The 25,776-nt window shown below is 42.3% G+C and overlaps 1 protein-coding gene across 5 annotated transcripts in view; it reads right to left on the bottom strand.

Moving 5' to 3' along the window:
- Positions 1-25,776, bottom strand: part of LOC139274818 (glutamate receptor 4) — a 255,245-nt gene that overhangs the window by 215,598 nt on the left and 13,871 nt on the right. For all 5 annotated transcript variants that reach the window (XM_070891511.1, XM_070891512.1, XM_070891513.1 and 2 more), the window contains exon 3: positions 16,891-17,130. In XM_070891511.1, the coding sequence (XP_070747612.1) occupies positions 16,891-17,130 (240 nt within the window). The remainder of the gene's footprint in view (positions 1-16,890; positions 17,131-25,776) is intronic.

Raw genomic sequence — 25,776 nt, 5'->3', positions numbered from 1 at the left:
TTGTCCCATTTTACAGCCCCCAATCTGTTGATCCGCTGTGATTCCGCTTTCATCCAGACTGGAATATCGGGCCTTCACTATTCTCTATATTAGCTGACAGCTAATAAATCAATCATTCTTAGATGAAGCAAATTGCCAGAAAATGAGGGATAAATATTAGTAACAGATATATATGAATGACAGAAATCTACTAAATGACTCACACACAGAAAGGGATTAAGTTACAGCTGATTTGTCAGCCATAACCTCATTGCACTCAGTGTGTGTGTTGTCACTGGGGGTATTGCAGAGAACCAGCATGGTGTGTTGAGTGGTGACTAGCATTGCAGTTTGATCAGTATTGTGGTAGAAGGGCCTTCAGCTGTGTGGTGGTGGATGGACTGTTAATGGGTATCAGCTGACAGTTCTCAGCGCTGGCTGTCACAACACAACAGTATTGTGCTGAAACTGACACAAATTGTGCATCCTTTCTGAAATTAACATCTTCTCTCAGTAGATGTTCTGAAAGGGAGTTCGTTAACATATCGGCCTGAGGTGATCAGCACAGCTTGCACAGAATCTCTCTTCAACAAGACCATTAAAGGCATCAATAAGCTCTTACTAAAGTTACTATTTCGCCATTTTATCTTCTATATGCCTTCAGCTCAAAATCTTGGAGACATTCAGAGAATATAGCTCATTTTTCATTCTATTTTCATTAATGACCTGTTTGTTGAACACTTATTTTAGCCTTAACACCATGAGGAAAGTATCGACATTGGTCTTTATAAATGATCACAGTCGTATTATCTCCATCCTGTTGCCCAAGACCTTAGTCAAAACCTTACAATCAATGTTCCCCAGCAATAAATGCTTGCAACTTCTTCACTGGCTATAATCATTTTCCCAAGTCAACACTGAGATTAAAGCTTATCGGGTCAATTTGACGTTTCCCAGCCTAATTCATCCATCTGTATGGAGTAAGTGGCGAGTTCGAGGAAGACATTTCTGATAATATTTTACAATAAAACCAGCCAAAGCGAGTAACTTTACAGTCTCTATTTTCTCTATTGCTGGTTGTATTTTGGTTAATTTGGAGTGACTGTCTAATAATACTCTCTTCCTTCTGTATCTTGGGATCGACCACATTCTTAAAATAATCTGTCATAGTTCTCCCTAAGAACATAAGAACATAAGAAATAGGAACAGGAGTAGGCCATTTGGCCCCTTGAGCCTGCTCCGCCATTCAATAAGATCATGGCTGATCTGATCATGGGCTCAGCTCCACTTCCCTGCCCGCTCCCCATAACCCTTTACTCCCTTATCGCTTAAAAATGTGTCTATCTCCGCCTTAAGTATATTCAATGACCCAGGCTCCACAGCTCTCTGGGGCAGAGAATTCCATAGATTTACAACCCTCTGAGAGAAGAAATTTCTCCTCATCTCAGTTTTAAATGGTTGGCCCCTTATTCTAAGACTATGTCTCCTAGTTTTAGTTTCCCCTTAACCTTACACTTCAAACTATAGCAGTGCGAATAAAAAAAATCTGCAATCCAGGATTTATTTCTCCCAGATCAGTAGAGAATACACCTTCACTATTCTTAAATTGTTGGAACTGCTTCTGTCAGCTTCGCCTTTTCATTTGAGAGGTCAGTGATATGAACATATGAAAATACATAAGGATACATGGATGTTGCAACATGGAAACAGGCCACTTGGCCCAACAATCCATGTCAGCATTTACCCTCCATGTAGGCAAATAGTCCCAATCATATTTGCCCACCCTGCTCCCATATCCCTTCAATCCCTTTTCCTCCATCCACCTATCCAATCTAATCTTGAATATTTCCATAAGTTTCTGCCTCAACTTGAGGGAATTTCACAGCCTTACAACTCTCTGGGGCCGAAATTGCCCCTTTTTTAAGAGCAGTTACCGAAATGAGTTTCCGTCCAGTCTCTCCGACGATCGGGACAGCTGCCCTCGTGATTTTTTGAGGCGGAGAAGGTATCCGCCCCGTTCCTGTGCGAACGGCGGTAATGACATCATTAGAGCGTGCACTGCCTGGTCCCCGCCCCGGTAGCGACATTGCCCTCAAACAGTCGATCAACTTGTTAGTGCCCCTGACAGCTTCGCGCTGTGGGAAGCTGGGCGGGACGTCCGTCCTTAAAGGGGAGGGTGCACCGCCGGGGCCGCCATTTTATTTTAATTGTTAGCTGACTCTGCAGTCGGCCCAACAATGGTGGCCACGGGTGCGGCCGGGCCGCCAACAGGCAGCCCAGCATCCCTGCTTGGGTGTCGGGCCGCTGGCCCAGCCGAAGCCCTCCCTGGTGGCCCAGTGGGTGCCAAGTAGACCTCGCAACGTCCCTCCCCTTTAAGTGAAGCTAAGCATCAGTGGGACGCGGCACATCTGCGTCACGCTGACATGCTCAGTACTGCGCTGATGACACCGCCCACCTTCTGCCCCGCTCCCAACTCGCTTCCATCCCTCTGTCCCCCCAAACACCGCCCCGATGATTTTCCAAAAGAAAAGAGGGCAATTTCCCTCTATTCCCTGCCCCATCGATTCGGGCGGTAATTCACCAGAGAATATGATATATCCGCCCTAAACGGGGTGGGGGGCAATTTCGGCCCCTCTGTGTGAAGACTGTTCTCCTACCTGCTGTTTGATCTTGTATTTCCAGCCCCTTGTTCTCAACCACTGAAAACAATCTGATTCTATTTATCTCTTCATAATTTGAAACAAATCGATTATATTGCCCCATAATCTGTTGTTATAATGAAGGAAGACCCAATTTTTAAGTTTTTCTTCATATTTGTATTTCTTTATACCAGGCAACATCCCAGTGAATCTGCGTTGTACCCTCTCTCCATCCTCAGTATCCTTCAGAAAGCGTGGAGCCCGATACTACACACAGTGCTCTAACTGAGTTGTCATTAAGGTTTATATTGGCTCATCATTACTTCTTGGCTTTTATATTTTATACCTCAAGATAAAAGCTAGAATTATATTAGCTTTTATTACACCTTTATCAAAGGCCAACTAAAGACTGATGGGCATGCTTTATCCATTAAATAGTGCAATCTCAGGAGCGACCATCTCCAACCACTAGTAATGCTAAATCCTGGGGAGGCAAAAAGCCAGGAAAAAAACTTGTGCTTAATTTCAAGAAAAGCTCTGGAAAATTCCACCTGACTTCCTAAAATAATAAAGCGCGCTCCAGGAGATAATGACACATAATCCAATGCACTTAACTAACAACAACAACTTTCATTTATAATGAAAAAGAAAGACTTGCATTTAAATAGCACCTATCAGGACTTCAGGATGTCCCAAAGCACTTTGCAGCCAATTAAGTACTTTGGAAGTGTAGTCACTGTTATAATGTAGGAAACGCGGCACAGCAAGCTCCCACAAACAGCAATGTGAAAATGACCAGACAATCTGTTTTTAGTGATGTTGATTGAGGGATAAATATTGGCCTGAACACCGGCAATAACCCCTGCTCTTCTTCAAAGTAGTGCCATGGGATCTTTTCCGTCCACCTGAGAGGTTTAACATCTCATCCGAAAGGTAGCACCTCTGACAAAACTTCCTTAATACTGCACTGGAGTGTCACGCTGGATTCGGTGCTCAAATCTCTGGAGTGGGATTTGAACCGATAACCTTCTGAGGCGAGAGTGCTTCCAACTGAGCCATGGCTGACACTATATAATGTCTTTAATATAGGAAAATGTACCAAGGTACTTCACAAGATAAAACTGACACTGAGCCAAAGATGGAACTATTAGGATGGGTGACTAAAAGCTTAGCTAAAGAGATAGATTTTAAGGAGGATTTTAAAGGAGGAGAGAGTTGGAGAGTTTTAGTGTGGGAAGTCCAGAGCTGAGGGTTGAGATTACTGAAGGTACGGCCATCAATGGTGGGGTGAAGGAAGTGGGGGGAGCACAATACACCAGGTGGATGATTGGGCCACCAAGGAATTTTTTAAACAGTGTAATGTGGCAAGGCAATGACAGTTTGTTCAGCATTTAATTAGCATTAAAAATATACGGCATTTGGATTCCAGGGAATAGAGTAGAGCATAGTAGAAATTGAGTATAACTTGTGTCTGACAACTCCATATTGCTCTAAGCAGGTAGTTGTCTCAAATGGTAACTTTAATGCCAAATTGGACTCTAATCTATCTATTTATGTAAATATTTTGCATTTAACACATTAATGTTGTTCATTACACAAAAGAAAATCACAATTACCTCAGATTTTTCAGGAAGCAATAAAATACTTACTTCACTGACTCTGAGCATGCCTCTTTACAAGCTTTTTCCCAAATTCTATCAATTACTAGATTGCTTTTGCATCCGCCACTTGCTGATTAAAATAGTATATTCACTGACTCACCATAAGAAAGTCCACAGGGGATTCACCTCTAAAAATATAACATTTCAGAATAATTTCCTGTCAATGTGTTCTAATAGAAATGTCATCTTACTGTAAGCCTGCACCCCTGAAATTCAGTGACATTATATTGAGATTAAGGCACTTGAAGAAAATAAGTAGGTGGAGTTTATGTTAATAGACCAACTCTGCCTTCTGCAATAATACTGCTGTTTTCCACTGCTACATTTCACTTCTGTGTGGAAATATGGCAAAATGTCACTTTAAATTAATGTCACAAAACTAGTGTTTGAAATAATTTTAAAACACGCAGCTATCCCGAGATAGCTGGTGTGAGAAATCAATTATTTGTCAAGTTCCATCTGATCTGTCCAGAGGAGAAATGAAAGGATGTCAGGCACTGAATTTCAGGACTCAATTACTAACTTCACAAGTCAGCTCACAAAATTCTTGATAAAATTAACCATTTCTGTTTTCTTGTTATTTTTCTCCTCCTCTTCTCCCAGCTGGTGCATATTTGGAGAATGAAAAAGACTGACTTACATTTATTTAGTGCCTTATCATGTTGCTAGAATATCTCAGTGCATGTTACACAATTAATGATGTTTTTTTGAAGTGCATTGATAGTTGGGTAGACACACACACATCAGCTATTCTGCACCAGCCATGTCGCATAAACATTAGTATTGTTTCAGGAAGGAACATTGACCAGGGCGCCAAAGGAACTCCTAATCTTGTTCCAATTATGACATGGGATTCATCTGAGCAGATAAATGGAACAATCAATTTCCATTGTCTCATGTAACAGACAATGTGGCGGGGGTGAAAATCGAGCGATGGCAGATCAGCGGCCTGTTATGCAACCCATCCGATTGAAAGCAATGGAAGGGAAAATCGGTTGAGGTTTATAACGGGCGACAAATCCACTACCGCCTGTTTTCTGCCCCTGAAATTGAATTTTATTCCCAGTGCCTTCAACAATAGGGCCATTCCTCAATATGGTTCCATTGACAGTGCCAGCCCTCCAATACCTCACCAAAGTAACCATTCTTCATTCGCCAGGTTTTGACAAGTTAATTTACATTGAGGGTCACCATAGATGAACCTGGTCCTATCCGCATCCTGGCCTGCATATGCACATATTACAGCAACAATTGGATCAGCTGAGGATTCCTGCTTCTGATTACTATAATAAGTGCTGTCTGATATTCTCTCGCCTCTACCCAGCCCTAGGATACTGAGCCAATTGTTTCCCATGACTGATGTTGCTGAAATCAGCTAGCTCAGCACAGATCAGAGATCTGGTCAAACCTTACATTTGAATAACACAAAGCACATGCTTTCTGTCTCAGGGATAGGTGTGTACCAATCCATTTAGACTTCTACCACTCCTGTGGGGGCAGATGTCTGACTATCTGAAGGCCCAAAGCACAGTATAGCTGATAGCAATTCCCTTCTTCCACATAACATAATTCAGTGACTGTGAATGGAGGCAGTTCTTTTCCACAGTTGGGTTATTTTAGGACTTGTTCCAGAATTCAATTAAACAATGTCCCTGTTACAGTTTTAATTCGTTCTCACCTTGTACTATTCCTAACTCTGGAAATCTGATCATTTTCACAGCTCAGAATGATTCATAGTACTCTTGAGTAGCAGTTTTTGTGAGGAGTACAAATTGAATAATTTTGGATGAAGGTTTCCAGGATATTGACACAAAAGCACAAAAATAACATTTCACGAGGCAGAGGTGGAAAACACGGCGACTCCTGCTCGGAGCCGATTCAGATGTTCGGTGTTTAGGGTGGGAAAGGCAATCAAGAGCTTGGGTGGGGTTGTGGAAGGGCAGACGGACCTGCAGGGGGAGGGAATGTTTTGGAGCGACTAGCATTCATTCTCATCCTCGCACATCAATCAGTGAAAAAAAAGAAATTGCCTGAACATTAAAGGTGGATGTAAAAGATCCCATGGCATTATTGGAAGACGAGCAGGGAAGTTCTTGGCCATTATTTATTCCTCAAACATACTAAAAACAGATTATCTGGTCATTAAGCTGTTTGTGGGACCTTGCTGTGCACAAATTGGCTGCCTACATTAAAACAGTGACTACACTTCAAGAGTACTTCACTGGCTGTGAAGTACTGCAGGACACCCTCAGATCATGAAAGGTGCTTTATAAATGGAAGTTCTTTCATTGATTTCAATGGAATGAAAATCGGTGGTTTCTATAACGGGTACCAATCCACTCCACCAGATTACCACTTAGGCAGTAAAGACAGTATCCATCTCTACATCTATCCAGGGTAAACATTTATGACCATAAGAAAAATGCTAATATTTATTTGTGCTAAACATGACTGAAGTTACTGGACTACGTACACAAAGGTAAATCATATCTGGGAGTCCAGCAGAGTGACCTTAGGGATTTTTTCCCCCCAGTGATTTGAGTTTCAGAGGCTGGCTTGCCCTGGATGAATATTTAAAGAACATTGTAAGACTGAACATTTGAAAGCTGGATTCCCTCCCTGCCCAACAAATGTTACGATCAAAACCAACAGCACTCACAAAGAGATGGGATCTGTGAAAAGCTATAAATGAAATTCAGTTCTGTTTGAAGTTAGAATGAGTTATGGAGATGATTTTCATCTTGGTCACCAGGCAGGAACAGGCGGTAGCATGTCGAAAATCACGGCACAGCACTTATCACCTGCTCCCACTGCCACCATTTCGGTGGGGGCCTTGAAATTGGTGGTCCAGACGCATGCCAAAAACAGAGAGGGGCCTCATTAATCTATGCAGATCAGGGAGGCTATGACATCAGAAGGACTCTGATGCAATTTTGATGTATCACGCTCGCTTTGCCCATTGGTGTTTGCCGTTGAGTGACCTAATCAGTGGTCCTTAAAGGGACCAATGTTGGCTGCTTCAAAAAGGGAAAGTTTAAGGTTTTAAAACTGATTTTAGTGGGGTCAGGAAAGCTTGTCTCATGTACTTTATTTTGTTTGCTGGCACTTTAATTCAAACAAAATCTGACAATACAACCCCACCACACCAAAACGGTCCAGGCAAAGACTCAGTCAGTAAATTAAAGATTCTGTAGCAGTGCACAAGAAAACTGCCTGCTTGCCTAAGTCCCCATCTTCTCAAATACAATTAATTTCTCCAGTCACCAGCACTTTAATTTTAATTGGCACGGCTGCCAATGGTGGGGCAAAGGAAGTCGGAGATGCACTTGAGGCCAGAAATAGATTAATGTAGAGATCTCATTAATTCAGGGCAAGCCAGCCTCTGAATCTCAAGTCACTGGGGAAAGAAAATCCCTAAGGTCACTCTGCTGGACTCCCAGATATGATTTACCTTTGTGTATGTAGTCCAGTAACTTCAGTCATGTTCAGTACAAATAAACATTAGGAGATGGGCAGCCGAGTTTTAGATGAGCTTAAGTTTATTGAGAATGGAAGATGGGAGGCCATGCAGGAGAGCACTGGAATAGTCGAGTCTGAAGGTAAACAAAGTCAGGGAGGCCGACCCCCATGCACGCCACCCCCCCCACCCCCCATAGCCCGCAGAACCCCATCCTAGGATTATTTCCCTCCCCCCTCTGCTGTGGCACCGTCAGATCATCGACCCTCTCCCACCAGTGAGTTGCTCAAAATGCACAAGCACTTCACCGACAGAATGGCAATGAGGCCCAACTATGAAAATTGATTGAGCCTTGGGTCGATTCCATTGGGTGGGTGGTGGGCTTGTACAGCCTGCATACAGCCAGATGTAATCATTCACCTGAAAATTGACTTTCAAATCGATGATCTGACGGTGCCATAGCAGAGGGGGGAGGGAAATAATCCTAGGATGGGGTTCTGCGGGCTGTGGGGGGTGGGGGGGGGTGCGTGCATGGGGGTCGGCCTCCCTGACTTTGTTTACCTTCAGACTCGACTATTCCAGTGCTCTCCTGCATGGCCTCCCATCTTCCATTCTCGATAAACTTAAGCTCATCTAAAACTCTGCTGCCCATCTCCTAATGTTTATTTGTACTGAACATGACTGAAGTTACTGGACTACATACACAAAGGTTTAGTATTCATAAACAACATCGATTAACAGATAACTACATTGAGTCTGTAAAACTGATTACTATTCTGAAGGGTTAATGTGCCATAAATTTACAGTCAGGACACGTCCAATGCATGGGAAGGGTAGTTGTTTCACCTTGGTGACTTTTAGCTTCTTATTGACTCTTATTCAGTGAAGCACATGTTGGTTATAAAACCAGGTGATTACTATAAAAGCTTGTCTCAAGTACTTTATTTTGTTTGCTGGCACTTTAATTCAAATAAAATATGATTATACAACGCCACCACACCAAAACGGTCCAGGCAAGGACTCAGTCAGTAGATTAAGGATTCTGTAGGAGTACACAAGAAGACTGCTTGCTTGCCTAAGTCTCCATCTTCTCAAATACAATTAGTTTCTCCAGTCACCAGCACTTTAATTTTAAATGGTACGGCCGCCAATGGTGAGGCAAAGGAAGTCGGAGATGCATTTGAGGCCAGAAATAGATGAATGTAGAGATCTCGGAGGGTTATCAGGCTGAAGGCGAATACAGAGATAAGGGAGGTGTGAGGCAATGAAGGGTTCTGAACATGAGGATGAGAATTTAAAAATCGAGGCTTTGGTGGACTGGGAACTAATGTAGGCCAGCGAGCGCGGGGGTCATGGGTGTACGAGACTTTCTGTGAATTAGGAGTTGGACAGCAGAGTTTTAGATGAGCTTAAGTTTATCGAGGGTAGAAGATGGGAGGCCATGCAGGAGACCACTGGAATAGTCGAGTCTGAAGGTAAACAAAGTCTAACACAGCAGCAGTTTGTAAGAATGCAGCACAGAGCATTAATACTGAGTGACATCATTAAGTTTAAGAACCCAACTACTTATTGTCTTCGTTATCAAAAAGGAAAAAGTGGAGGCACAAAGTGTGAAGTCATTCTTACTATTAAAATCTAGGGTAAAAAATACAAATATAAAGAGGAACAATTCAAAATCACTGTCTTATCAAGTTTAATATTTTGTAAGTTTCATCCACCCTTCAAAAGGAGTGGGCATCATTTAAGTAACAGGGGCGCAAGGTAATAACTAGTACACATGGACATTCTTTTGCTAAACATGTAATTTGCATGTTTTACACAGGTGCTTGATTAATCCAATGCAAAAATGGGCTGTTCAAGCCAAAACAGTGCCATTTCACACCACAGCAAGATACTTTCTCATTCACACTGAAACTGTACGGCATTGCAGAGAATCATGAAATCAATTGTAGTTACCCAAGAGCCAATGTCTAATATGGCACATTAGTCACCAGCACAAACATTTGAATGCATAAATGATTACTCTGATGTCAAAACCGATGGGGTTGAAGCTACATTGAACATGGAACAGGAATTAAACCTATTTAATGGCTAGCAACACACACAGGAACATTATATTTACCCACATTACAACAGTGACTACACACTAAAAGTGCTTCATTGGCTGTAAAGCGCTTTGAGATGTCCGGTGGTCATGAAAGGCGCTATATAAATGTAAGGCTTTCTTTCTTTCTTTATTTGTTCAACTGTTTCACTCAGGATATTACAAGCACCAAAAAACAAAATACACATTATTGCTATCATTTTCCTTTTCCCTGGTGTAAATAGCTATTCCTTTATTCCCTCTGGAATAATTTGCATGCCAATTGCAGGTCAGTTTCCTATATTCAGAACAAACTGCCACTTAATCTTTATTTGTTTTGGTTAATCTAGGAGTTCCAAGAAAAAAAGCATTTTCATCGAAATACTGATTTTGTTTACTACATAGAAATAATCAATATTTATTTTTTGAGAGGAGAGGGAAAGAAGGGAAGAAGTGCAATTTTGGTCTTGTGGTGAGTATCAACAGGAGAAACCGAAAAAGAAAAATGTGTTGTTGACTTTCATCTCATTCGGCTGACTTAAGGCCAGTAGGTGGCACTGTCATCCTGCAATTTGCAGCAGGATCTCACATTTGGATTCACTGACTAACTACCACACACAAATCAAAAGCGGGCTCTTCAAGAGGACTATAACCCTGGCAAATAATATCAGTCTTCATTTCTGGGTTAAGAAACTGTGGCTTCAGGTGTGATGCCAGAGGATTGGAGGACTGCTAATGTGGTACCTTTGTTTAAGAAGGGAGAAAGGAATAGACCGAGTAATTACAGGCCAGTCAGCCTAACCTCAGTAGTGGGAAAATTATTGGAAAAAGTCCTGAAGGACAGGATAAATCTTCACTTAGAAAGACAGGGATTAATCAAGGACAGTCAGCACGGATTTGTTAAGCGAAGGTCGTGTCTGACTAACTTGATTGAATTTTTTGAGGAGGTAACCAGGAGAGTCAATGAAGGCAAAGCATATGATGTAGTGAATATGGATTTTGGCAACGCTTTAGATAAGGTCCCACATGGCAGACTGGTCACAAAAGTAAAAGCCGATGGGATCCAAGGCAAAGTGACAAGTTGGATCCAAAATTGGCTCAGAGGCAGGTAGTAAAGGGTAATGGTTGATGGGTGTTTTTGCGACTGGAAGCTCTTTACAATATACATTAACAACTTAGATGAAGAAATTGAGTGTAATATCTCCAAGTTCGCGGATGACACTAAACTGGGTGGCGGTGTGAGCTGTGAGGAGGACGCTAAGAGGCTGCAGGGTGACTTGGACAGATTAGGTGGGTGGGCAAATGCATGGCAGATGCAGTATAATGTGGATAAATGTGAGGTTATCCACTTTGGGGGCAAAAACACAAAGGCAGAATATTATCCGGATGGCGGCAGATTAGGAAAAGGGGAGGTGCAACGAGACCTGAGTGTCATGGTTCATCAGTCACTGAAAGTGGGCATGTAGATACAGCAGGCGGTGAAGAAGGCAAATGGTATGTTGGCCTTCATAGCGAGGGGATTTGAGTATAGGAGCAGGGAGGTCTTACTGCAGTTGTACAGGGCCTTAGTGAGGCCTCACCTGGAATATTGTGTTCAGTTTTGGTCTCCTAATCTGAGGAAGGACATTCTTGCTATTGAGGGAGTGCAGCGAAGGTTCACCAGACTGATTCCAGGGATGGCTGGGCTGTCATATGAGGAGAGACTGGATCAACTGGGCCTTTATTCACTGGAGTTTAGAAGGATGAGAGGGGATCTCATAGAAACGTATAAGATTCTGACGGGACTGGACAGGTTAGATGCAGGAAGAATGTTCCCGATGTTGGGGAAGTCTAGAACCAGGGAACATAGTCTTAGGATAAGGGGTAGGCCATTTAGGACTGAGATGAGGAGAAACTTCTTCACTCAGAGAGTTGTTAACCTATGGAATTCCCTGCCGCAGAGAGTTGTTGATGCCAGTTCACTGGATATATTCAAGAGGGAGTTAGATATGGCCCTTATGGCTAAGGGGATCAAGGGGTATGGAGAGAAAGCAGGAAAGGGGTACTGAGGGAATGATCAGCCATGATCTTATTGGCTTGAGCAATGGTGCAGCAGGGAGGGATTCAAATTCCTGGGGCATTGGAACCGGTTCTGGGGGAGGTGGGACCAGTACAATCCGGACGGTCTGCACCTGGGCAGAATCGGAACCAATGTCCTCGGGGGAGTGTTTGCTAGTGCTGTTGGGGAGGAGTTAAACTAATATGGCAGGGGGATGGGAACCAATGCAGGGAGATAGAGGGAAACAAAAAGGAGGCAAAAACAAAAGACAGAAAGGAGATGAGGAAAAGTGGAGGGCAGAGAAACCCAAGGCAAAGAACAAAAAGGGCCATTGTACAGCAAAATTCTAAAAGGACAGAGGGTGTTAAAAAAACAAGCCTAAAGGCTTTGTGTCTTAATGCAAGGAGTATCCGCAATAAGGTGGATGAATTAACTGTGCAAATAGATGTTAACAAATATGATGTGATTGGGATTACGGAGACGTGGCTCCAGGATGAGCAGGGCTGGGAACTCAACATCCAGGGGTATTCAACATTCAGGAAGGATAGAATAAAAGGAAAAGGAGGTGGGGTAGCATTGCTGGTTAAGGAGGAGATTAAGGCAATAGTTAGGAAGGACATTAGCTTGGATGATGTGGAATCTATATGGGTAGAGCTGCAGAACACCAAAGGGCAAAAAACGTTAGTGGGAGTTGTGTACAGACCTCCAAACAGTAGTAGTGATGTTGGGGAGGGCATCAAACAGGAAATTAGGGGTGCGTGCAATAAAGGTGCAGCAGTTATAATGGGTGACTTTAATATGCACATAGATTGGGCTAACCAAACTGGAAGCAATACGGTGGAGGAGGATTTTCTGGAGTGCATAAGGGATGGTTTTTTAGACCAATATGTCGAGGAACCAACTAGGGGGGAGGCCATCTTAGACTGGGTGTTATGCAATGAGAAAGGATTAATTAGCAATCTCGTTGTGCGAGGCCCCTTGGGGAAGAGTGACCATAATATGGTGGAATTCTGCATTAGGATGGAGAATGAAACAGTTAAGTCAGAGACCATGGTCCAGAACTTAAAGAAGGCTAACTTTGAAGGTATGAGGCGTGAATTGGCTGAGATGGATTGGCGAATGATACTTAAGGGGTTGACTGTGGATGGGCAATGGCAGACATTTAGAGACCGCATGGATGAACTACAACAATTGTACATTCCTGTCTGGCATAGAAATAAAAAAGGGAAGGTGGCTCAACCGTGGCTATCAAGGGAAATCAGGGATAGTATTAAAGCCAAGGAAGTGGCATACAAATTGGCCAGAAATAGCAGCGAACCTGGGGACTGGGAGAAATTTAGAACTCAGCAGAGGAGGACAAAGGGTTTGATTAGGGCAGGGAAAATGGAGTATGAGAAGAAGCTTGCAGGGAACATTAAGACGGATTGCAAAAGTTTCTATAGATATGTAAAGAGAAAAAGGTTAGTAAAGACAAATGTAGGTCCCCTGCAGTCAGAATCAGGGGAAGTCATAACGGGGAACAAAGAAATGGCGGACCAATTGAACAAGTACTTTGGTTCGGTATTCACGAAGGAGGACACGAACAACCTTCCGGTTATAAAAGGGGTCGGGGGGTCTAGTAAGGAGGAGGAACTGAGGGAAATCCTTATTAGCCGGGAAATTGTGTTGGGGAAATTGATGGGATTGAAGGCCGATAAATCCCCAGGGCCTGATGGACTGCATCCCAGAGTACTTAAGGAGGTGGCCTTGGAAATAGTGGATGCGTTGACAGTCATTTTCCAACATTCCATTGACTCTGGATCAGTTCCTATGGAGTGGAGGGTAGCCAATGTAACCCCACTTTTTAAAAAAGGAGGGAGAGAGAAAACAGGGAATTATAGACCGGTCAGCCTGACATCGGTAGTGGGTAAAATGATGGAATCAATTATTAAGGATGTCATAGCAGTGCATTTGGAAAGAGGTGACATGATAGGTCCAAGTCAGCATGGATTTGTGAAAGGGAAATCATGCTTGACAAATCTTCTGGAATTTTTTGAGGATGTTTCCAGTAGAGTGGATAAGGGAGAACCAGTTGATGTGGTATATTTGGACTTTCAGAAGGCGTTCGACAAGGTCCCACACAAGAGATTGATGTGCAAAGTTAGAGCACATGGGATTGGGGGTAGTGTACTGACATGGATTGAGAACTGGTTGTCAGACAGGAAGCAAAGAGTAGGAGTAAATGGGTACTTTTCAGAATGGCAGGCAGTGACTAGTGGGGTACCGCAAGGTTCTGTGCTGGGGCCCCAGCTGTTTACACTGTACATTAATGATTTAGATGAGGGGATTAAATGTAGTATCTCCAAATTTGCGGATGACACTAAGTTGGGTGGCAGTGTGAGCTGCGAGGAGGATGCTGTGAGGCTGCAGAGCGACTTGGATAGGTTAGGTGAGTGGGCAAATGCATGGCAGATGAAGTATAATGTGGATAAATGTGAGGTTATCCACTTTGGTGGTAAAAACAGAGAGACAGACTATTATCTGAATGGTGACAGATTAGGAAAAGGGGAGGTGCAAAGAGACCTGGGTGTCATGGTACATCAGTCATTGAAGGTTGGCATGCAGGTGCAGCAGGCGGTTAAGAAAGCAAATGGCATGTTGGCCTTCATAGCAAGGGGATTTGAGTACAGGGGCAGGGAGGTGTTGCTACAGTTGTACAGGGCATTGGTGAGGCCACACCTGGAGTATTGTGTACAGTTTTGGTCTCCTAACCTGAGGAAGGACATTCTTGCTATTGAGGGAGTGCAGCGAAGGTTCACCAGACTGATTCCCGGGATGGCGGGACTGACCTATCAAGAAAGACTGGATCAACTGGGCTTGTATTCACTGGAGTTCAGAAGAATGAGAGGGGACCTCATAGAAACATATAAAATTCTGACGGGGTTAGACAGGTTAGATGCAGGAAGAATGTTCCCAATGTTGGGGAAGTCCAGAACCAGGGGTCACAGTCTAAGGATAAGGGGTAAGCCATTTAGGACCGAGATGCGGAGGAACTTCTTCACCCAGAGAGTGGTGAACCTGTGGAACTCTCTACCACAGAAAGTTGTTGAGGCCAATTCACTAAATATATTCAAAAAGGAGTTAGATGAGGTCCTTACTGCTAGGGGGATCAAGGGGTATGGCGAGAAAGCAGGAATGGGGTACTGAAGTTGAATGTTCAGCCATGAACTCATTGAATGGCGGTGCAGGCTAGAAGGGCCGAATGGCCTACTCCTGCACCTATTTTCTATGTTTCTATGTTTCTATGAATGCCCATGCAGGCTCGAAGGGCCGAATGGCCTACTCCGACACCTATTTTCTCTGTTTCTATGTTTCCAGTGGGGTTCCACAGGGCTCAGTGCTAGGTCCCTTGCTTTTTGTGATATACATCAATGATCTAGACTTGAATATAGGGGGTATGATTAAGAAGTTTGCAGATGATACTAAAATCGGCTGTGTGGTTGATAATGAAGAAGAAAGCTGTGGACTGCAGGAAGATAGTAATCAACTGGTCAGGTGAGCAGAACAGTGACAAATAGAATTTAATTGAGAGACGTGTGAGGTAATGTATTTGGGGGAGGGTTAACAAGGAAATGGAATACACATTAAATGGTAGGATACTGAGAAGTGTAGAGGAACAAAGGGGCCTGGAGTGCATGTCCACAGATCCCTGAAAGTAACAGGCCAGGTAGATAAGGTGGTTAAGAAGGCATACAGAATGCTTGTCTTTATTAGCCAAGGCATAGAATACAAGAGCAGGAGGGTTATGCTTGAACTGTATAAAACACTGGTTAAGCCACAGCTGGAGTACTGCATGTAGTTCTGGTCACCACATTACAGGAAGAATGTGATTGCACTGGAGAGGGTACAGAGGAGATTACGAGGATGTTGCCGGGAGTGAAAAATCTAAGCTGTGAGGACAGATTAGATAGGCTGAATTTGTTTTCATTGGAACAGAGGAGGCTGAGGGGGAGACCTCATTGAGGTGTATAAAATTATGAGGGGCCTAGATATAGTGGATAGAAAGAACCTATTTCCCTTAGCAGAGGGGTCAACAACCAGGGGGCATAAATTTAAAGTAATTGGTAGAAGGTTTAGAGGGAATTTCAGGGGAAATTTCTTCACGCAGAGGGTTGTGGGGGCCTGGAACTTATTGCTTGAAAGAGTGGTAGAGGCAGAAACCCGCACCACATTGAAAAAGTACTTGGATGTACCTGCAGGATTACGGACCTAGAGCTGGAAAGTGGGATTAGGCTAGGTAGCCTCTTGTTGGCCGCATGGACACAATGGGCCGAAATGGCTTCCTTTCGCGCTGTAAACTTCTATGATTCTATGAAACTCTCAGAGTCACAACACTTTGAACAATTTCCATAAAGCTACAGGTAAACAGTTCACGTTACTTTTTAAAAAAAAAGTATAGTACTGGAAATAAGAAAACAAATTCAAAAGAAGATGAATTAACTAGGACAAATACACAAAGACTAAACTTTCCTGACTCCCCTCCCACACAAATTATGCTGCAACTTATTCAACTGGAAAGTAGAATTATCGGTCAACTTTGAACTAGACAGGCCACTATTTGATTATCCAGACTTTTCTAAAAATGTAAACCAGACGTCAAATTGTTTGGCACTACTTTATGATGTAAAGATGTTAATTATTAGGGTTGCTTAGTTATTAATGAATTTTCATCAACAGTAAAGCAAATTTTAAAATTCAAGTTTTGATCCCACCTTCTGCCTCTCCAACCTGTCTGTTTTTATATTGGCAGCAACCTTATCGTAATGCAAACTGTTTCCTTCAAATAACATTTTAATTGCAATAAGTGTATAAATCAAAACCTAGATTCCCTAAAAAATTACTGATAATATTGAGAACAAAACATCCCAACACATTCTATGGTGCAAAAGTTAACACCCAAAATGTTACAGATCCTATTTTGACTGCAGCATTAACAAAATGTTTCAAAGCCGAGCGGAGATAAATTTTAAGGCATTTCTGAAGGTCAAACTCACCTCTGTCAGTGTCATATAAGAAGACAAATTTAGTCCATTCATAGTGATCAAGCAGGCTGAGCAATGCCCCTCTCAAAGATGGCCGCAGTTGGAGCACGAACTGGCTCTCGCCCTCCGTCGGGAAGCTCGGGGTGATCAAAGATATGTGCAATGCTCCGCAGAACGAAGTCAGCGTATGCACAGACCTCTTGTCATACATGCCAAAGATGGCAAACACTCCCCTGGAGTACTGAGAACAGACTGCAAAGAGAAGAATTATAAATCACAATTTTAATCATATTTATTCACATCAGCATTTTCGAATGTTTAGTGGCAATTTTACACACCCTTTAAGTAGTCTATTGATGACATGATAATAACTGGATTCATTTCCGTCTCCATGTTCTGAGTACGATATTATTTACAATTGGTCTGCACATGCCTAATGAATAGAATACTAATAATGCTAATAACACATTGTTCTTCCATTTTGTCGATTGCTTTCTTTTAATTAAGGATGAGGGAACTTTTGCAATGAAACGCATCCATCATTTTAAAGTTTGTTACTATACTGAGAATCACCATTTAAGGGTCTACATTTTATCCTCAAATGTATTACAAAGAAAATACATTAATACTCAACATTTCATTTTTCCTCCAGGTTGCTCCTCTCCTCTCCTGAATTGATCATTTTTCTGGGGTTCAGTCCCATGGGTACCAGCTGCCCAACAGGACCAAACCCAAGCAGCTATTCTTTTTTTGTGAATTCACGGAGCTGGCACCAACAGGCTATTGTACCACAATATATTTCTCATCCAAAGTCCACACGTCGACTTTTTAAGCAATGGTCTTCACTGGATAATAGTCAAGAATGGGAACTTCCATTGTTTATTTTCTCTCTCTAGATCAGGGACTTTGAGTAATACCATCCCATTTAAAATCAGCTGAGTCAGAAATGGCCAGGGATCTAAACTGGAGCCTTCCTGTGTTGCTCAGTACCACACTAGACATTGCTTAAAATCTCTAACATTCCTATAAATGTACTTTGGATCAAAATTCACAGGCGTCCTTTCTTTGCTGATGTTTAGACTGTATGTTGTTGCCAGATATTACATTTCCTTTTCCAAACTGATTTTGTGTAGCTACAACTTTATTCTTGGTTAAAGTATCGGAAGTCTATGCTCTGGCTCAAACTCCAGACTGCACACCTCAAAGCACAGGATTAATAGAAACATCATTTAATATTCTTGAAACGAGGGAAGAAACTTAATGTAGATATCACTGGCTTCAAACAAATGAGTCATCATCTATTTTAGTTAACCTAAAGTTGCATTTCAGGAAGTGCACAGAAGCAACTGTAAAGAAAGATGGGCGAATATTTCAGGTGTTATCCAAAGTGTGCATTTTTCAATCTATTTTGTTTTTTGAGCATTTTCATTTTTTAAATCCTTTCCTATTTTTATTTAGTTAGTAGATGCTGTGTAGTTATTTAGCTAATAATGAAAAAATGTAGGTATGTGCTTAACTGTAGTTTTCTAGTTTCAATGATTGCTTTATGTTTTCTTCACTAGGTACCAAAGCATTCTGCAGGCACCAACGCATTTATTAGCGCCATAAAATTCCATTTTTGAAAAGAATATTGTTGTTGGTTTTATGCTCATCGAGGCAAGGGATATCAGTGCTGGACACTTTTGTCAACCATTGTGAGTATCAAGCACTCCCCAATCAGTTTTAACACAAGCAACTGCAGGGAATAGCTCCCTCTAATATGTCTCAACAGGCGTCATTTGACTTTGTGCGATAGCGTAAAATGGGTGATAGCGAATCAGCAACCTGCTTTACATCTCTCCCGATTAACTTCAATGGAAATAAAAGTCGGGAGAGAGGATAGCAGGCTGCCGATACACTATCACCCATTTTACACGATCGCACAAAGTCAAAATGACATCCAACAACAAGTCTTAAGTCCAGCCTCAGAAGAGTACTCTTGTGTGATAGTTTATATTTCTCACACTAACCATCTTTATGACCTCTTTGAGTGAGATGACTAATTTAATACTAATGAGGGATGGTTTCCAGGGTACACTGGAAACTGTACTGAGACTGTTCACTCATGTCATGATGGACCCTAATAATCAGCACATAGGAGACTTTCATTCCATCAATTACAGTTAGATTTAATGCCTAGATCCCATTGGTGAAAGACCAGCAGCTTTCTAATGCAGCACCCAGTCCCCCACCTACACAAATGCATTTTTTTAATCCTAATGTAATGGTAGTTTTCATTAAAATCATTTAAGATTAGATTAACATAAACGGACCTTGAATCCATCATGATCATTCGTCACATCAGCCAAATTGTTTACCCAGAAGCGTGTGGATTACAATTAAAAAAGCTAATTGCTAAATTCTCAGCAAGCATGCTATAATATTACAGGACCGCAACATCCAATCACTGCACAGATCTGGACCTCAGTATGTCAAATGTGAAGTTTAGTTCTTTGGTCACCACTGTTTATTTTAGTACAAAGCAAAGAGGCAGGTTGAACTAGACACTGATCGGCTAAAAGTAGAGATAAATACAAGCCGTCAAGCTTACTGCCATTATTAAATATTGAGCAAGATTATTCAGTGTATTTCACATTTCTGCCTGCATTCCTCCTGGCTTCACACCAGCATCTCTGACGCAGAGCAAGGAAAGGTCCTCAGGCCGACTCAAGCCATGCCTCAATTGTGGATTTTACAGATGGTCCCAGGGAGCCAGATCGTGTTTTAAGGCCTGCTCGTAATCTAATTACTGGTTAGGCTGGAAGCCTAACGGTAACATTTCTGTTCATCGTTTTTTTTTAAAGTACAAATTTCCTCCTTCTGTGTCATGACACTAGACTCAATTAGACATTTATTTGGTGGATTTTCAAATTAGCCAATTAGAGCCTGCTTGACAAAATAGTGTACACAATTCACATCAAACAAATGTCTATAAAATATGCAACCTCTCATTCATTACTGAAAACACTATTGGAGATACCATTGCTTGATCTAATAGGAGGTCCACCTATATCCTGTTTCTTCACATTTCCAATTTGTTTCTGTTGTTTTTCTAATTAATTGGAAAACACAATTACTGGTGTGTTTGAAATACTTCAAGTATTTTTATTTTATTAAATCAAGGCACTCCTGATCACCAGTGGGCAATAAAATCGTACAGAGAAGCCACAAGGAATGGGAACATATATGCATTCTGAAACTAACCCACAACACACTCACTGAGATCCCGGCCCAGAAGCTAAAGTGGCCATGCAGGGGCTGGGGCACGTAATGCACGTGGCGATTCACGTGGTGGCAGGGATTATGGGAAATTGGTGCGAGGACCTCTTGTAATGAGCCAGCTGTGCAGCCAGCACTACCCATGCTGCTTATTGGCTGTGGGCCTGTTTGTGGGGGGGGTGGGGGGAGGCGGGGGGTGGGGGGGGGGAAGTAGGAAAGCAGATGTCTGATGCAAATTAAAGGCAGCCAGCACCTCGTAATGGGAAGGTGCACTCTGGCTGTAGACAGCAGGATACGTTCTCGAAGGTCTAAAATGGCTGTAAGAGTTCCAGAGTGGGCATGCAGGTCCTCTGATAGAGCGTTGGAGCCCCTGTCCCAAGCTGTCAGCAGTAGGAGGGAGTTACTGTTTCACCCAGGTGGCAGAAAGCCCTCCAGGCAACACAGAAGTCATTGGAGGAAGTACCCAAGGAGGTTAATGCAATGCAAAAGGTTCAATGATCTCACCGGAGTTATCAAGGTATGAATTGTCCCTCTCAGTTCATCTATTCTCTGCTCACACCTGCATGATTTGTAGCCCCACTACTGACAACACTCCCCTCCCCCACTTCCTTCACAATCCTACAATCATTGCACCACACTATAATCCACCTCCTTCTCCTCCTACTCATACACTCTGCACCTCCAACTCTCAGCACTATTAGAATCCTTACTTCCCCACACCTCACATAGTCTACACAACTTATGAACTATTTGAACATGGCAGGCAGATCATTGCAACCTCACTTCTCCACAGCTTACATCTTGCACACACCATCCATACTATTTGACTATGACAGGGACATTCTCAAGACAGCTCCGAAGGCTGCCACTAACAAACTCCCCTTTTTGCAGGAGAAGGCCGCACACATGAGGCAGCAGGCAGTGACTGGAGAAGCCAGAGGTTACCTACATTCGCTTTGCACTCGAGGAATATGTTCTGGACAGCATAGGCAGGCGGCAAGTCGAGGCAAGTGGCAATTCTGGAGGAGACGTGCAGGGTTTTTTCACACCTTACCCTCTTTTTCCCTCTTAGAAACATAGAAACATAGAAAATCGGTGCAGGAGTAGGCCATTCAGCCCTTCTAGCCTGCATCGCCATTCAATGAGTTCATGGCTGAACATGCAACTTCAGTACCCCCTTCCTGCTTTCTCGCCATACCCCTTGATCCCCCTAGTAGTAAGGACTACATCTAACTCCTTTTTGAATATATTTAGTGAATTGGCCTCAACAACTTTCTGTGGTAGAGAATTCCACAGGTTCACCACTCTCTGGGTGAAGAAGTTTCTCCTCATCTCGGTCCTAAATGGCTTACACCTTATCCTTAGACTGTGACCCCTGGTTCTGGACTTCCCCAACATTGGGAACATTCTTCCTGCATCTTACCTGTCTAAACCCGTCAGAATTTTAAACGTTTCTATGAGGTCCCCTCTCATTCTTCTGAACTCCAGTGAATACAAGCCCAGTTGATCCAGTCTTTCTTGATAGGTCAGTCCCACCATCCCGGGAATCAGTCTGGTGAATGGTGAATCTTCGCTGCACTCTCTCAATAGCAAGAATGTCCTTCCTCAAGTTAGGAGAACAAAACTGTACACAATACTCCAGGTGTGGCCTCACCAAGGCCCTGTACAACTGTAGCAACACCTCCCTGCCCCTGTACTCAAATCCCCTCGCTATGAAGGCCAACATGCCATTTGCTTTCTTAACCGCCTGCTGTACCTGCATGCCAACCTTCAATGACTGATGTACCATGACACCCAGGTCTCATTGCACCTCCCCTTTTCCTAATCTGTCACCATTCAGATAATAGTCTGTCTCTCTGTTTTTACCACCAAAGTGGATAACCTCACATTTATCCACATTATACTTCATCTGCCATGCATTTGCCCACTCACCTAACCTATCCAAGTCACTCTGCAGCCTCATAGCATCCTCCTCGCAGCTCACACTGCCACCCAACTTAGTGTCATCCGCAAATTTGGAGATACTACATTTAATCCCCTCATCTAAATCATTAATGTACAATGTAAACAGCTGGGGCCCCAGCACAGAACCTTGCGGTACCCCACTAGTCACTGCCTGCCATTCTGAAAAGTACCCATTTACTCCTACTCTTTGCTTCCTGTCTGACAACCAGTTCTCAATCCATGTCAGCACACTACCCCCAATCCCATGTGCTTTAACTTTGCACATTAATCTTTTGTGTGGGACCTTGTCGAAAGCCTTCTGAAAGTCCAAATATACCACATCAACTGGTTCTCCCTTGTCCACTTTACTGGAAACATCCTCAAAAAATTCCAGAAGATTTGTCAAGCATGATTTCCCTTTCACAAATCCATGCTGACTTGGACCTATCATGTCACCTTTTTCCAAATGCGCTGCTATGACATCCTTAATAATTGATTCCATCATTTTACCCACTACTGAGGTCAGGCTGACCGGTCTATAATTCCCTGTTTTCTCTCTCCCTCCTTTTTTAACTTCAGATCATATACTAGTTCTGCTGCACGAGACTCAGATGCTGACTTTGGGGGCCCAAGCTACCGCCACTTTACCAGTACCCTTGTCAGTGCCACATAGTCAGCTGGGCCAGATTGCTCTGGCCCACACTGAGATGTTGCAATCTGCAACCGGGCTGCTTGAGGTCGTCCTCCTCACAGCCATCTGAAGTGTTCTCAAATGAATATCAGTCGTGTTCCACCTTCCGGTTACTCCTGTCTTCTATGGTGCTCCCTCTCCTCCTCCAGCTCCAAAGAGAGACCCACCAGATCACTCATGAGTGAAATACAATATGTGTAAAGCGGACAAGCAGTCCAACGTCAGCACAAAGTTGTTCCCAGAACTCTCAAAGTCAATAGTGGAATGGAGGAAATCACCCCCAAAAAGTTGCAGAAGTTAACTAGCAGCCTAAGAGGACAAACCAGCAACTAACCAGTATGGAGGGGATGAGCCCATTAGCCGGGGTCTTTGCTAACTGTTAGTGCCATGATTTGTTAAGTGAGTTATCATGTAGTGAGTCAGGTGCTGAGAAGACCAATTTCACAAAAGGGTCCAACAACCAGCATCAGACACCTATTTTAATATTATAATAGGTTCCTGAATAGTTCCAGTGTGTGCCCTGGACGCCTACGGAAGAACCCAATTCAATATGGCAGATGCCGCACCTCTGGCGCGGGATGGACGCATGCGTGCAACTTGCTATATTGGATTCTTAGGCGCCCGTTTCACACCTGAAAAATGGGTGCAATGTGATCCAATTTCTAGGCTCCTATTTGCCTCATCTTATCATAGATAAATACAACGTAACAGGGACAAATAACTGGAGGTAGTCCTTGCTTGAAACATCAGTTCAACCTTGAGAGGCTTTATCCTGTCCCATCAGCCTGTCATTCATCTGTTTAAAAAGTTAAACTACCTGTGCTCCTGTCATCCCTTAAATGTTTTATTCATACACTTCTCAGCAAATGACAGATTGTAAAACGTTTTTTTTTGCTGTGTCTAATGAGACCTTCACGTTCATTATTCATATCTAACCTTTAGTGAAAAGAAAACTGGGAGAGGAATCAGCAGCACGTTTCATGAACATTTTTCCAAACAACATCTGTAGAAAACTGTTATTATCTTATATTTAAAATCTTGCATATGATGCTGCAGGACTAACAATGAAAATAAACCCTGCCTCTTGAATAATCTAGTCATTTCACAGTTTAATGAATGAAGCAGCTTCATTCAAGTGAATGAGTGCAGTAAGATATTAAAATGATATATATTGGTTTCACCAAGCACGTTGGTGACCAACACATTATGCAATTCTATTGTGTGACCCTTTAACCTAGTAGAATATAAGCTTGCGGGTTCGCTAGTTATAGTGTGTATCCCATGTGAGTACAGATCAATTGTGTTTAGTCGCATATTCTCATTCATTTCAACACAGCTACTAGGCCGCAATGTAAAGTGTGTTCGATTCCCCAAATCAGACCTATTAGCACGCCAACAGCACAGTACTATCTTAAAGTACTGCTGCTGGTTTATTTTTCAAATCCAAGAACACGTTTAACCATTGATGGAAAGTAAAAGTGGCTAATCTTATATAATAAACATCAAATGTCATTTTTTAATTTTCATTAGTAATGTTATTGGTGCAGATAGGTATTACATTCTCAACAGATTCTACGCTGTGTAACTGTATCCTGTGCACCAAGGCGAGAGGACGGGGTGGTGCACTGCACTCCAGGAAAACATTGTCGGCTCTCTTGAGACTTGCTTCCAGTGCAGTTCAAAGGTTGTTTGCTGCAGCTTTCTTTGTCCATAATATAATCAACATTGATTGTTTTGATGCATTATTTCATTGAAAATGAAATGGTTTAATGGCCTTATACAGTTTATTTATCCACTGGTGAAACCTAGTATAGTGATAGATGTTTATAAATTAATTTTAAATTGTAAACTTTGGAGTAGAATTTGATTATGGTCCATTTTTAAGACCCTAACCAAGAGTGTGTACAAAACGCGCACCCTAACCAAGATAAATGGAAAAAATTAATACAAGCCACTAAAAATTGAAAACAGGAAAATGAAACAGAAAAAAAAACATTAAACAGTTATTAGCTGCAAAATAACACAATTATAACTGTTACAGAAATAATATCTGGGTATATTTGAGACCCGACATGTGGTAAGTTTAGCAGGCTTAGAGGACTTTGGACATGGTTCCCAAAACTGTCCACCTGGGGTTTTCCTCATATCATGTCTGGGTGTGTTGTAGACTAATTGACGGAGATTGATTGCTATGATTACTCAACAACACTATTATCATTTTATCATGCAACTATCAAGATGGTAGGAAGCAAACTAGATGGACCATGGTCTTTTTCAGTCTAGAAATTCCTATGCGTCTATGTTCCATATGACTTTGAAATCATGATTCATGGTTTTCTGCAACTGCTGGCCCTGGCCCAATAAACCAGAAAAATAGAATCTGATTCATTTTGGAAGTAGATGTTCCTGGTATGTGTATGTACACAGACACGAACATACAGCCACACACACACACACACACACACACGTGTCATTGCTGCAAATGTTACAGTATACCAGTTCCATTAAGCAAATCTGCAAGGGGATTAGTCCAGAATTGCGATCAATCTCAGTGACCTGATGATATGTCATTGAATAATTACATTCTAAGTTAATGTTTGTCCCTTTTCCAGTATTTGAATAATACTCACATTCAAAGACATAAAGACTCCTGTTGATTTTTTAAATTATTGGATTATGAAAAAACATTCCATTGTCTTCAGGAGGTCCAAGATTCAGGTGTTTACTAATTAACACAAAAGTCCAATTTTGGTCACTTGGAGTGCAGAAACCACTCTTACCACATTCCCTTTTATAACAATTCATTCTTAATACCACATTTTCAAATAATTAAACTCTGAAAGGCTACATTTTCTCTATTTTCTAATTTTAAGGAGACAGTATACATGAGTATAAAATGGTACTCCTGGGTTTCTACTCACATACTCTGCTTCCAGTAAGATTAGCAAATGTAGAAAAATATAGTCACACTGCTTTATCCTTCCATTTCATTTTTCATTAAAAGT

Source organism: Pristiophorus japonicus, chromosome 10 (assembly GCF_044704955.1).
Source record: "Pristiophorus japonicus isolate sPriJap1 chromosome 10, sPriJap1.hap1, whole genome shotgun sequence".
NCBI classification, from domain to species: domain Eukaryota; kingdom Metazoa; phylum Chordata; class Chondrichthyes; family Pristiophoridae; genus Pristiophorus; species Pristiophorus japonicus.
This window is presented reverse-complemented; position numbering and strand designations above follow the sequence as displayed.